The sequence below is a fragment of the Catharus ustulatus genome, chromosome 2, assembly GCF_009819885.2.
Source record: "Catharus ustulatus isolate bCatUst1 chromosome 2, bCatUst1.pri.v2, whole genome shotgun sequence".
Lineage (NCBI taxonomy): Eukaryota > Metazoa > Chordata > Aves > Passeriformes > Turdidae > Catharus > Catharus ustulatus.
The window spans coordinates 4,891,463-4,906,015 of NC_046222.1; the positions used below are offsets into that span (position 1 = coordinate 4,891,463).

The 14,553-nt window shown below is 49.0% G+C and overlaps 2 protein-coding genes across 2 annotated transcripts in view; one reads left to right on the forward strand and one right to left on the reverse strand.

The window, feature by feature from the left end:
- The window catches only part of IGSF3 (immunoglobulin superfamily member 3), a 91,995-nt gene extending 86,941 nt beyond the window's left edge, over positions 1-5,054 (forward strand). Inside the window, exons 9-10 of the mRNA XM_033051412.1 lie at positions 965-1,399; positions 2,091-5,054. Of these exons, the coding sequence (XP_032907303.1) occupies positions 965-1,399; positions 2,091-2,341 (686 nt within the window). The 3' untranslated portion in view covers positions 2,342-5,054. The remainder of the gene's footprint in view (positions 1-964; positions 1,400-2,090) is intronic.
- A 973-nt stretch (positions 5,055-6,027) lies between these two features.
- ADPRH (ADP-ribosylarginine hydrolase) lies at positions 6,028-13,752 on the reverse strand. Its single transcript, XM_033051414.2, has 4 exons — positions 13,402-13,752; positions 12,408-12,751; positions 7,213-7,573; positions 6,028-6,523 (listed from the first exon to the last, which is right to left on the reverse strand). The coding sequence occupies exons 1-4, from the start codon at positions 13,686-13,688 to the stop codon at positions 6,136-6,138; spliced, it is 1,380 nt and encodes a 459-aa protein (XP_032907305.1). The 5' UTR covers positions 13,689-13,752; the 3' UTR covers positions 6,028-6,135.
- Positions 13,753-14,553: the final 801 nt, after the last annotated feature.

Below are 14,553 nucleotides of genomic sequence, written 5' to 3' on the forward strand. Positions count from 1 at the left end.
AGCTCTGGCCTTAATGAAGGTTTTCCTCACGGGACCATTTAAAAAGTGCTGGGCAGGTGCTATAATGAGAAGCCCACTGGACACAGCAGCCCTGTGACTGATGAGAGCTGAGGGACAGCAGCCCCCTCCTGCAGGGACACCCCAGGTCTGCACAAGGGAGGGCTTGCCCAGCTCTCCTCACTGGAGGGGAAAGTTCCTCTCTCTTCAGTGAGCTATTGACTTGGCCTTCCTGCTCAGCCCTTGCTTTGGAAAGGGCTTTTTAATCTTTAAATGAAAGCTTAGATCCAGACTGATTGTGATCCCTGGAGTATGGGCTCCCTGGCAAGATGACTAAACCAAATGTTAATTGCTCTTGAAGTCAGCCTTTAATCAACTCATCGTGGGTTCTGGCCACTGTGTCTCAGTTAGGTAAAAGCATCTCTTTAGCCTTGCAGCAAGCACTAGAGGAAAAAAATGAGAGACCTTTGGAGCATCCTTGCTGCATCAGTGTTGAGACCATCTCCATGTAGGCACCCCTTACCTAAATGACTTTCCAAGCTGCTGGAAAAGGTCTTCTCTTCTGTCGTAATGATTTTCAAGTTTTTTGAGCACTCTCCAAGGAATAAAAAGCAGGGAGTGTAATGTTCTGTGCAGCAGTAGCTGGGGAGGAATAACGTATTGCTCCTCAGCACATGCACCAAACCTTGGTGTCCTGACACCTGTCATGTCTGGATGAGCTGCAAGAGCTTTCTCCTCTCGTCTCTTAGTTGGGGTGAGGGTGGGCAGGGGTAGGATGGTGCCTGTTTGACCCTGTGCCAGATGGTGCGTGGTGCGGTGAGGAGGCTCTGCCTGCAGGGTTGGCCTCGGAGGCTGTGTCAAGCTTTGGGTTTTGCTTGGATCAGCACCAGAGTCATGACAGTTTGTGTTGAGATAGAATGGTTTTGATGATAGCTCAGCGCTCACCTCTTGACTTTTGTCATCTCAGATCCCACCTTGCAGGTGGACACAGCCACCGCCAACCTGACGGTGCAGGAGAAGGAGTCCTTCCTGCTGGACTGCAGCATCCTGTCCCGCTCCAGCCCGGAGTCGCACTTCGCAGTGACGTGGTACAGCCTGCGGGCCAAGGAGGCGGGCGACCACGCCGAGGAGGGCGAGGAGGAGGAGGAGGAGGAGAGGGAAGCGGTGCTGAGTGTGGGCCCTGATGCCATCTTCAGCCCCGAGGCCGGTCGCTGGGAGGGCCGCCTGCGCTTCCAGAGACTCTCGGCGGTGCTTTTCCGGCTGACGGTGCTGCAGGCCGGCGGTGCCGACACGGGCAACTACTCGTGCCGAGTGGAGGAGTGGCTGGCGGATCCCAACGGCGTCTGGTACCGGCTGGCCGAGGAGGAGTCGGGGATGGTTGCTGTGCACGTGCAGGATGCAGGTGAGAAGAGGTGATGACTGTCTGGGGCTGTGGCCCTGGCATCCCCTGCATCTTTGGTTCACTCAAAGAGTGAGTGGGACTGGGCCAAGTCTGTGGTGCTGGTACTTTTCCAATCAGCTCTTGCTCTGCCTTGAGTATCCACACTGCACTTTGCTCTGTACTGGGACTGCTCACCCAGAGCATTTACCACCTGGTGTGTCCTGAGTCAGTGAGGATGGACCTTGCCACCCCCTGGGATTTAGCCCTCCCCTTTGGGGTAGTTGGTTTAGCTCTGCACAAGAGCATAGGTTGTGGCACAACAGTCTCCTGACATCAACTCTTAAAGCTGATGTGTGGTTTAGAGGCCCCAGAAGTAACTGAGGTCATGAGGGTTTTGTGGACCTTTAAGGGGCATAGAGATCCTGAGGTGCTGCTGCTTTTACAAGCTTTGCAAGGCTCCCTGCTTTGTAAGATACTATAAAATCTCCATCAGGAAGGACTCTGACCACTCATGAAGCTCTTTGGGGGATAAAGCTGAGACATGCCCTGTTACAACTTTCTTCTGTTCTGACACTGTTATTTTTCCCAGAGCTCCACCTCCTGCTTTGACATAGAATAAGGAGCATCTGGTTTTCTGTGTTTCTGAGGAAGTTTGTGCATGCCCTGATTGCAGAGAAACCATGAAATGTGACCATCCTGTGTCTCTTTGCAGGCTCCACGCTGCAGTCTGTCATCTGCTCCAATGACGCTCTCTTCTACTTCGTGTTCTTCTACCCCTTCCCCATCTTTGGCATCTTGATCATCACCATCCTCCTGGTGCGGTTTAAGAGCCGAAACTCCAGCAAGAACTCGGAGGGCAAGAATGGGGTTCCCTTACTGTGGATCAAAGAGCCTCACCTCAACTACTCTCCCACTTGCCTAGAGCCACCAGTCCTCAGCATCCACCCGGGAACCATAGACTAAAGAGGCAGAGACTGCTGTAGGGATGCACAGAGGGAGAGAAGCAGAGATACACCAGGAACGCCGAGGAACACAGTGGGGTTTGTTGTTCTTGTTTCATTTGTTTCTGTGTCTGTGCTCCGACACTGGCTGAGCTCTGCCCAGCCAGCAGGAGCAGGAAGGTCCAAGGCTTTTTCCAGCACCTGTGGGAACATAGCCCCTCACCCCAATGGACAGAGGCACTTGCTGTACATAGCGGATGTTCCTCTCGGACTAATCTGACTCACATCAGTTGCTGTCTTTTGGGCTGTTACTTTTTTATCATTTCTTTTTTGGTCACTCAAAGAACTGTAGACTTTCCCTGCCTTCCACACGGTGTGGAGTTCCCCAGGGGTATTTGGTCCTGGAATGATCTCTTTGGAAGTAAATGTGTATGTTTTCCAAAACAGACTGTTTTTCCTTCTCGGACTCAGTACCACACTGAAGAAGGTCTTTTCCCAAGGTGCACTGAGCTAGCTCCTCCCTTCTCCAAAACAGACACAGCCAGGTCTGTCCCCAGAGGGGTTAACCAGGCTGTCTATCAAGAGGTCCATTTCAAAGACTGGCTGTAGCCTCAGCATCTTCTTGCCTCCATCTTACTTGTTTTCTCAGGAGGGAGCAATTCACCTTTTGGGAGTGTTCCCAGGTCTTGGAGAGACTGAATATTGAGTGTGTGCTTGCGGTCAGGACAAAAGCAGTTTAGTTTGTTTCAAGGAACTGAAGGAGGGGAAGGAAGGACACCTGACTGTGTTGTAGCAAAGAGGGTCCTTGTACGGTCTCACCAGAGTCATGCTCCTCCCTGGTGTCCATGCTGCCATCTCTGATGAGGCAGACCTCATCTGTGCCCCAGTTATTCGGGAATGGGAGGCTTAATCCAGTCTCTGAAGGCTTCAACATGACCAAAGTAATGACTCCAGGAAGGAGGAAAGGAGAAGCTCCACGGGTCAGGTTCACAGTCCCTGGATGGTTCAGCCAAGGAGCCCAGTAGCAAACATGCCACGTAGTGAGGCCATGCAGTTAACCACCGTGTGTCACGAGTTCTCCTGTAGCTGCAGTACTCCCCAGTGTGAGCCTGAACAAAGGGGCCTGCAGCACATCAGCACCCTGGGGACTTCCCTGTCCCCTTGGCCAAGAGAAATCTTCCCCCTGCGTGTAAGTGCATCTGCCATTTGTTTCTGAGACTTTAGGAAGAGAATCCATTTCTCCATAAGCTCTCCCTCCTGGCAAAGTCACCTGCTCTTGTAAGAGTGCTGTGGCAGGAAATGCTGTTCTTTCTGTGAAAGATATGGCTCCAGTGAACCAAACCAGGGCTCTCACCGCGTGGGGCACCTGACCTCCTGCACCCCCTGATGCCAAGAACCCCTGTCCTGTGGAGGAAACCGCCTCCTCCCCCGTAAGCGTTATGTCTGGCGGAAGAAAATGTTTGCCAAAAATGGCCTTTTGTTGTCTTCCTTGATGTCTTCCTGGCAAATCCGGCCATTTCTTTTCTTGCAGCGTGGCTGAAGCCAATGGGGGATGGACGGGTGCAGCCGCAAGACTCCCCCTGCCTCACATGTGAGAGGTGCCATAGTCACAGCCCTCGTCCTCTCCGGAGGGTCGGACTGCTCTTTGGGAGCAGAGGGGACCTCAGCAGATGCTCTGTAGCACTAAGTCAGTTAGACCCTGATGCCTTGACGTTTCAGAGGTGGTGAAGCTTCAGGTAGGAGATCTGCACCGTGAAGCCTTGCTGCTGTGTGGGGGAGGACCCACGTGGCTGCAGATCATACGTGCTAAGGTGTTAGAAGTTGGCCACCTCTGCGCCTCCACCAGAACAGCACTGGTTTCTTCTTCTGCTGGGGAGCCCCAGTTTCACTCGTCCCTCTGTGAAGTCTGCCTCCTGGAGATGTAACTGCTTACTGGCCCCAGCATACGCATAAAATCACACTCCTATATCTGTATGTATCGCACACCTGCACACTTGTCTTCCCTTTCTGGCAAAGATGTCTGCAAAGAGAGGAGTGGGATGAGAAGTGAATGGAAATGAAGAATTTGAGGTGCAAACAGCTGCAGCTGCAGCCAGTGGGTATTGTTTCCTAACTGTACTATCTCCTGTACGTACTGCTCCTGGGCAGGAACCACAACTCACTTCAGCTTTAAGGAAGAAGAGAGAATGAATGAAGTCAGCGGCAGCCATTCTTCCCTGGGAGAGCTCTGCTCTGCACCTGAGCCACACTCCTCCTCACCAACCTGCCTGCCCCAGAGCAGGGCTCTCCTGAGGCCTGCCCCATGGCCCTGCCCCCCTGGGTGGACAGGGTGTCTTTCCAGCCCTGCAGTTCCTGCACAGAGCCCAGGCTTTCCTGGGAAGTGGCTCCCATGGTGGTCCCTGAATGTACCCTGCTGGTGACATTTCTCCATTGCTCTGGCAGTGTGTTGCCCAGTCTCAAACTTCTCTCCGTTTTTATAAGGCAGACTCTTCCTGTAATGAGTTTTAACACAAAGCTTTTCAAATCACTCTCTCTGCGGTAACTTTCTGTAACAAACTCAAGAAGAAAGAGAGAGACCCTGTCCATGCATGATGTGGAAAAATCTGTTCGGGATTTTTAAAAAAAGAAAAAGGTGAAAAAAAAACACCCAACAAAAACTTTGTACTATGTTGCACTAAAAAAATGTTTTATACAACACACCCAAGAGCTGTAGTAAACTGTGTTGAAATTGTGAATCCTATTGCTGCTGGTTTTTGTCAGATCTGGGCTTTTATTATGCCTTTATGTGCACTCAGAGCATAAAGGTGTGAAGCCCTCCTCTTGGGAACCCTCTCCCTCTGCCCCTACTCCTTGATGCAATAATTTCTCTTCCTAACATTAGTAGCACATCTCCTCTCTCTTGCAGCTGGAGCTTGCAGACACCTGACACCTCTGATTCCATACCCCATCCACCCCTCAATCCATGCCATAATAGAATATAACATTCAACAGAGGCCTGTCAGGTCTTTTTATTGAATGGGATACACTGGGTTTGAACATAAAAGCACTTTGCTGTGTCATAGTCTGGATTTAAAGAAAAACCTTATTTTCAATAGAATTATGCATATCAAATGTTAAGCAAATTACCTTTAATAACCTTGATGAAAGCAGAATATAGTTCACTGCAGAAGCCGATGTAAAATGCAGCCTGTTAATTCTCATTACCCACTTTTGCCTTAGGAACAATTTGGTCAGGAGTCTTGAATTCCCACATTCACTGAAGTAGGGAACACCAGGATGCACTCCTACCTGTATTGCAGAAGTGGTACAGACTTGGGTAAAATGCGCTCACATAGCTTCAAGGTTGGGTTTGGGGGTTTTTTCCACAGTCATTTAAAACAAAAAAGATCCTCTACCAAAATAATTTCCGAAGAAAGCTCTGTTGTCCCCAGACACAATGGGCTGCTTGTGCCCCCTGCTCCCATTGTAGGATCAGGATGCTGATTTAGGGCAGCCTGAGTGAGGTTTGCTGCCTGTCCTGCTGCTGCAGCATGACCAGCAGGGCTGCAGTGGCTGCTCCTGCTCCTCTTGAGGACCAGACCATGTGCAGCCACCCTGCAGTGATGTCTCAGGGGACCACTGAATGTTCCCATCAAACCACCAACCCCAAACGAGTGCCGACGTGGCCTCCCCACTGAAGCCAACACACAGAGAAAAGGCAAGTCTGGCTCTGGCTTACATTCACGAGATTTAATCCATTGAGTTTGCAAACGGAGCGAGCAAGCACGGGACAGCTGCTGGGTAAGCGTGCCTGTGGGCTGCCCCACCATCTCCTGCTTAGAGGATGCTGTACAAATCCTTGGCTACCTTCTCCAGGCGCTCCTTGTACTCCAGGTGGGCGTAGAGGGAGGGGGGAACCCCCTGGAAGCCGTACATGATGCCCCACCATCCGGCGGCGATGACAGCCGTGGAGTCGCTGTCGCCGCCGTGGAAGAAGGCGCGGTTGGCCAGCTCTATCCACGAGTCCCCCGCGCCCAGCAGCGCGTCGTAGGCGATCATGGGCGCGTCGTGCCCGCTGCTGCCCCCCCAGCCGCTGTAGCTCAGCGATGTGTAGAACGAGTCTCTCTCTGCCACGCCGTACTTGGAGGGGAACCTGGGCAATGACACCCCATCCGAGATGCCTCTCTCCGCCAGGTATTTCTTCCACTGCTCTTCGAAGTAATACCTGCCAGACAGGATGGGATGGAGCGGCTGTGAGTTGTCCCAGGGCAGCAGCACACAGCTGAGCACCGCTCTGGCGTCAGCAGAAAATGCGCCGCGTCAAGAGCCCGGAGCCAGGGCTCAGCAAAATGGCAGGCAGGCCCCGTTTGTCAAAACTAGGGACATGATTTACAGGAAGAGGCACAAGGACATGTTTCAGTGAGTTAGTTTAGATTTCCCCTCCCTCCAGCCACATGAGAGAAGGCAGCACAGCACCTGCAGGATTCAAAGGCTCAGAGTGAGAACTGAGTCATCCTCCCAAATTCAGAGCAGCTCTACCTCTGCGTGAGCCCCTGCACACAGAGGTGCAGTGAATATGCAGGCAGATTTGGTTATAACTTTCAAACTGAGCTCAGCCCTAAGCTTGATGTTGTTCCCCACCCCTGCTTGCCACCTTTCATAAAATCACAGTTGCATGAGATGACAAGTCTACCTACTTCATACTGGCTCCAAAAAATGGTCATAACCGCATGACCCAAACACAACCTGCCTTTTTTTTTCCCCCAAGTTATTCTGAATTGGTTTGATCCTTACGGCAGGTGTGTGCTGCCCTAGGAGTTTACCATCATGCGATTACTGAAACTGAAGCATGAGCAGAGCTCGCCCTGTCGTACGAGGGCTTTAAGAAATGGCGGCACAAGGAGCACAGCTCACCATTGCTCCATGTTCTCCTTCACGAACAAGTCGGACTTCTGCACGTAGGCTTTTGCCTTTGGCAGCACCTCCATCAGCCCCTTCCCCCAGGCCACGGGGGGCACGCTGTTCACTGCGTAAGCCGTGAAGAGGGCTGAGGCCAGGCCCCCCAGGTAGCCGGTGGGGTGGTGGTGGGTCATGCGGCCGCTCTCGATGCTGACTTTGATCAGGGTGTCCAGCTGGGCAGGGCGGTAGAAGCGCATCCCGATGCACATGGAGCGCATGGCGGCCCCGCAGCCGCCCGCCCGCGGGTTGAACGGGATACGCCAGCCGTTCCGCCTCCCTGGTTCCAGCTTACTGGTGCCTTCCAGGGACGTGGAACCTGCAGCAGGAGCCACGGAGCCCCAGAGAGAGAAGAAACAGAATCATCAGCAGGAGATGGCTTGGGAACAGGGGAAGACAGGGCAGTGGGGGAAAAAGCATCGCTCTGCATAAGGGATTTCAGCTTTCTTTTAAAAATGTAAGTTGTCTGCTCACATACATACCCTGCCTTAAACTGCTGAGGCATCCTGCATCCTCCCCAGCAGACCTGGTAATTGTTGTTTGTGAAAATAATTAAAAGGTCTGGGGGGTAGAAAACTTCACTGCTCATTTACTGACATGGTTTATATTTACATTTTGTGTTATCCATAAAGCATATGTACTAGTAGATATATACATATACACCTAGATATCTCTATAAACAGAAAGGTTTGTCAAGTCTAGGTAGCTGCTTTTTCACAGGACTTCTAAAAGCAGTGGTACCAGGTAAGAGCAAAGGTTTGTCCAGCTCACTAGTTCATCTCCAAACACTGCCACTGAAGGGTAACTACAGAAAGACTAAGAAATGAGGCAAGCCCACCTCCATCGCTTTCATATTTCTGCTGTTTATTTTTTAAAGAAATTATTCTGCTTTTTCCAGTGCTGTTTCTTTAGACTAACACTTGTTCGTCCAACATATTCATAGGACAAAGAAAACACCCAAATTTCAGAACCCCCAGCCAGCTTCCCCAGCCAAGACAGTGAAATGTTTTAAGAGCTAAGACCAAATGCTTATATGTAAAGAAGAAACAGATTGGGGACATTGAATTATCTTTGATTCTCTTCTACTTTGCTTTTTTTCTCCTAGTCTTCTCTTTTGGCCCAATCTGAAATACTTCTTTTCCAGCAGGAAGGTAAATCGAGGCAGGTTTCAAGCAGCTTCTTTTAAGTTTTAATGTGTTGGACAATGGCAGAGGTGGGCTCAGCAGACTAATCCCAGTGTGCTCAATTCTCAGTCCTCTCTCAGACAGGGTAACAGCAGCAGCTGGCTGTACCACACCCTCAAAACTAGACTGTTGCTCCTAGACTTTGTTCCCTCACTGGGACAGGTAGCTGATGAACTTGCAGGGAAGGTGCTCTGTTACTTTGGAAGTCAAACTAAATAAAATGGAGTAGCAAGGAAGAAGCATGCTCGAGCAATTTCACCTCTCTTTGGTGCAACTCAGTCACCATGACCTGTGACCTTGCTAATCACAGCCAGTCCCTGCCAAGCTCTTGGCTTCTGCACTTCCATGTACATGTCTGGCAGTAGTGTTTGGTTTATGACAGCCTGTTTTACCTGCATTTACAGCACCCTTGTAGCTGAAATATCTCCAAATCCATGCACAGCTTTAAGACTGGCTTCTGGACATGTGCAAAAAATAACTAACAGCTGGCCACTGCCAGGAATAATGTCACATGGTGGGCCAAGTGTCTTTAGCTCTACTGGGACTGGTCACCACCAGCTTCTAACTGAAATGCCTGTGAATTTGCTTTTAGGATGTCTCAGTGTGGGAACACGTTCAGGCCTCTAAATTTCATGTAGTTTACTAATTCAGTGCTGGCTGTCGTGTATCAAAATTGTTAAGAGGGATATCAGCATAATTTCCAACCTCGTGATGACTAACAGAAAATTGAGGCATTTTTCTAAAATTCTCACCATACCAAGCATTGTACCCAGTGACTTGTAACATTAAAATGAACCTGTCAAACAAAGCCACGTTTTTAAAAAGCTGTACCAACTGCTCTATTGTATATTCTGGTAAAAGAGAACTTCTTCCAGGAAAGCAAGGGGGAGGAGAGAGAGCGCAGGGACTAAGGTACCTTAAAATCAAAATCTGCATAACAAAAGCAAAGATTACTCTTGCTGAAACTTTGAGAAAAAACGTTTCTTCAGGACACGTCTGGGCAGGTTGAGACCACACACCTCAGTCCTTGATAAAAAGTGAGATTGTTCTTGCACTAATGGTAGCTAAAATAAAAAGGAAGATGACAAAGCTGTAAATGGAAAGAGACTGGTTATTGTGCAATGCAATTTGCTTGCAGCTTTAAGCCTGTGCATATTATTTTAGGAGATGACTACTGGTAACTTGCAAGTGGAAAAAATTGTGTAAAACAAAGCACTGTATGACAGCTAAGACTCCTACAATTTATGACGCAAATCCCTCACACTTCTAAACAGGTAAAATACTAAAACATTGGAAAGCAAATTTAGGAAGACTAAGCTGGAATAACATCAGGTCTTTTTTTAAAAACAGGTTTTAAAAAAACTGCTGTAGGGAGCTTTTGAATGAGGAAATTGTTTCGGAAATCCTTCACATCCTGGTTAGGAATCCTTTGTATTAACAACAAGAAATTAAAAGTAACCTAAGCATAGTACTGGTGTAAGGAAAGAAGAAACAAAAGGAAAAAGTAGTGTGTGAATTAGGGCAGCCTGAAAAAAGTTTCAAAACAGCTGGACTCAATTTTTGGGATAGGCTTTCATTCCACTTACCCAGACTCTTCAAGAGCACAGACAGTAACATTTGTTTGGGGTTGATCAGTACATATAAAAAAAAAAAATTAATTAAACAAACCACACAGTGGTAAATAATTCCAAAGGGAGAGGACTAGGACCAGAAGAGTTTTGAAGCAGAAGGTTTCCTGGAGAAGTGCTGTAGTTGTACCATGAAAAAAGAAATATGTCTAAACTTGTGTTGCTTAATTCATTGGTTTTGTAATCTGCAAGAAACAATGAATATGGGGCTGTGGCACATCACAAATAGCAATAGTGGATGTAGGGATTACCTTGTCACTGAATTACTACCCCCAGAGTTCTCTCCTGGGGCTGTGTCCCTGAGGGACCCTGCTGTGGCTGTCCTGTGACTCAGAACGTTGTGGGAATCCCTTTGTTACTGCAGCTTTGGGTTTTCGGGTCTGGGCTCCCTCATGTGAGCCATCAATGTGACTTTCCCCCACTGTTCTAAGGAAATCTCCTCTGTGTTGGGCAAAAATTCCAATAGCAACTTTCCATTTTCAGCCTTCAGGGCTGCAATTCCCTGGTGAGTACTTAGGCCAGAACAGCACCACCATGGGTTATGTTCTCAGTCAAAATCCATTTATTCTGAAAGAAGTTATTGACATGCAACTTTTATCATTTGGCCTTATCAATATGGCCTGGAGACTCCAGACTGCAGACAGCTTTTCAGGGCATGGATTAGGTATTCCCTTCAGGGGGAATTAAAGTGCTACAGGTCAGGATTTAAACTCTCAGAGCTGAATCCCTTTCCTGTAGCTGCAGCAATTCTGACTGTAAGATGTTAAATTGTCTTTGGACCTACTAAACAACATGTATTTCTTTTTATCTAGATCATCTGACCTTTCCTTGTCACTCCTTTATGTCCAGAGCAAGTTTGCTTTCAAATTCTTCACTTCCAAATGGGAACTTATTTTGGACATACTGCAGGTCATTTTAGTCACAGAAGGAATGCAGTAGGTGTCCTATTATCCTTAGATATCATTTACTAACATTTAAATTTTAGGTTCGTCTTTTCATCTTAGATTTTAGTCACCAAGGTTAGAAAGTGAAAATCCTTCCAGGTGCTGTCTCACTGCCAGCTGTGGTTAGTCCATCTTGGCTGGGGGAACTAAACTATGCTGCTTCACCAAAACTGCAGTGAATCCCTTGGAAGTTTGATCTGCCAACTTTGGTTGTCCTGACAAGTATCACTGCCCCTTCCTAAATATTTTATTAATTAGGCCACTCCAACAACTGGGAATATGGGTGTTAAAGGATGACTGGTAATTTAGTTCTTTACACAAGGATAGGAGCCCACTGTGGAAAGGTAAGCAGAATAAATTTCCTGTTCAGGTTTCCAACTTGGTTTATTTTGGAGATGCACAGCTCCAATACACTATTCTCAGTGGCAAGATTTGGCCTTTCCTATGTTTAATGTCAAGACAGAAGACTCTTGACATACTCTGGCCACTCCAAATAAGCACGTCTAAGCATACATACAATTTCAATGTATAAACTTTGCACAGGACTGCTGAATTTGAGTGTTTCCTGGATACTTCACACTTTCTGTGCTGGTCAAATTAGAGACCCAGCCTAAGCAGCTCCAATTTAAATGTAATTCAAGCATCCAAAAGAGCCTGGGCCATGTGCACAGAGATGGATGGAATGCTCAGGGAGGAGCTGGGTTAGGAGGACTGGGTGAACTAGGAGCCACAGGAATGGGTTGTGCATGTCTTGGCACGTGACACGAACTCACTGTGTCTATGCAGAGAAAAGAGAGATGATGGAAGTACAGGGTTCAGAAAAGAAGATTGTGGCCTGACTGTGCTGTGGCAGAAAGCAGGCATACAGAGCTAGCCACAAGCAGACTTTGGGTTTAATAAGTGTAATTATTCCAAGCAAAGATTTTTGGGCCTTTAAATATATTTTACATGTAATTTGTTGTGTTTATTATGAGAAGTTCTGTATTCTCTGTTTAAATGTGTTGCTTTAACACAGCATCTCAGGGTGTGCATTACAGTAGTTGAATGTGCACTTTTTATCCACTGAATGCAGGAACCCCAAGTACAAAAGCCATCACCCTTCCCAAGCTGAGCCTAGGCCTCAGACACACCCGTAAGAATGTTTTGTAAATGTGGGCAAAACAGTATCTTTTTCAGAGAACAGTATCTAGTTCAGAGAAGCCCAAACCACTTCAGCTTGCCTTACTCTGTTCTCTTTAGCTCATCCTGAAACTGCTACTGAGTGTGGAACACTTTTGCCTTTATGTGAAATACAGTTAACACTCTAAACAGCCAAAAGCAGAGCCGGGGGCAGCCCAAGCTCCAAGCTGCAGGAGAGACATGAGCGACAGCACATGACAGTGCAATGGAGGGGTTACCTGGAGCTCTGCCCTCCATGTCATTCATGCACTCCTTGTAGTTCTTTGCAAGCAGAGAGTAGAGATGTGGTAAGCTTGGGTTTTTCCCGGCTGCTACCAGGGCTTCGGCCGTGGCCAAGTGCATCACGGTATCATCGCTGACTCTCCAGCCTTGGATGCTGAAGTTGCCCAGTCCCCCCATCTCTGCCAGCTCCTTGTGGATGATTGGGCCACTCCTCTCGAACTCCCATTTCCCATTGTTATATCCCAGCGTGTCAGCAACTGCACTCAGCACTATGGAAGCCACATAGTTTTCCTCCTTCTTAGGACACATTTTGCGTCCGATTACTTCAATGTAGAAGACACTGTGAAAAAGAGGGGGGGGAAAAAAGAGAAGGAGAATTAAATCTTTGGCAGTTTAGTACGGGCTTGTCCTGCTAAGCTCCATCGGGCTGGACACCCTGCCTGGCACACAAGTCTCACTCACAGAATGCATTTCTACACAGCAGGCAGACTCTGTACACCTGCCTGCCATGGGTGAGTGTGTGACAGCCAGCCCAGGGCCAGGGGCACCTGGAGATGTCCTGCTGGGACACGGGTAGCAGCCCAGCATAACGCTGCACATCCTACGATGTTCAAAGACCAAAAAACAAGGGAGGAGTGATGAACCAGCACAGGGTATATGACCACAACCACGATCTCTGAATGCACGAGCAAGCTCAGATCAGCACCCAGCGGCTTTTGTTCGCCGGGGCAAGGCGAGGCCGACCTTCAGGGATACAAAAGCAAAGGGTACGGGGTAAGGCTGGGCTGACCGCTCGGCTTTGGCAGGGCCTGCTCCTCGGGCAGGCTACCACAGCGGCTGCTCACACAGCACTCCGCGCGTATCTCAGCCATGAAACACCAACCACGCCCTCCCCCAGAAACCCTGCCCAAGCCAGGGCCTGCTTCTCCTTTTCGCTTGTGAGAAGCGGAAGCGGCGAGGCCCCCGGGCCAGGGCCCCGCGGGAACTTACACAGCGAGCCCCCCGATCGCCGCCAGCCCGGCCAGCACGGCCACCACGTCCAGCGGACTTCGAGGAGCCCAGGGGAACCTTCCCCAGGCCATCGAGCTCGGCTTGGCTTGCGCAGGCGTGGATCCGGCCTGTTCAGCCCGTTCCGGGCCGCTCCCCCCGGGCCGATCCCGCGCGGCCTCCCGGGACGGTGTCGCCGGGCCCGGCTGCTCCTCACGAGCGCCCCGAGCTGTCCCTGGCAGCGCCCCGGGCCCGGCTCGGCGAAGGTGGACAGGCTGGCTGGCTTCCATTTTCGGGGCTGCCCTCAGGAGAGCCGCGCTGAGCCCTCGGAATCGAAAGTGGCACCAGGGAAATGAAGGCGACGCGTGGAAACAACTGTTTAAATTTTTTTTTTTTTTTTTTTTAAAAGGTCGTTGACAGCATTTATCTTGGATCGCACTCTGTGTCTGCACTGCGGACAGATTTTGATAAGGTTTTCGTCAGTTTTGGGTTGTGTTTCCCCTCCTTGCTGCAGCCTGAGCAGAGCCTCCAGCATTTGCCAGGTTATCTTTGACCTTTGCCCGTTCCCTTAAAGAACGGCAGCACTGCTGCTGAAACTACGGGAAAAAAAAAAAACGGGAACTCTCTGACAACATCTTTTCAGTGTTAGAAAATCACGGCATTAGTTTATTCTGGCCAGGATGTGCGGTAGGAATTATGTCATCCACTCACGTCCGGGTTGCGCAGTGAAAATCATTCCACCGTACATGGTTCTTTACTAGACTTCTCAAGTATTTATGCATTAAAAAACTCCAAAGACATTCACGTTAATTGGTCCTAAATTACACAATTCTTAGTATTCTGTCTCCTCTTGCTTTAATGCTGAGTAGGTATTCATTCTTTGGTTCTCTTTTCCCAGACATGTTGCTGACCATATCCATGGTAATGTTCATTAATGTTTACCTGCTGTATATCTTCTGGCAACTCCCAATCTGTAGATGTTAAACTCATCAGGCCTCACCCAACCTCTGAATAGAATTGTTTCAAAAGAAACTTCATTTCACCTCCCCCTGGGCAAAGGCAAACACACCACTGACTAAAGTTACATAAAAAATGTTTCAAGGTGCACCATTTCCAACAGAATCACCAGGACTGGAAGAAGCTGTCAATAACGCC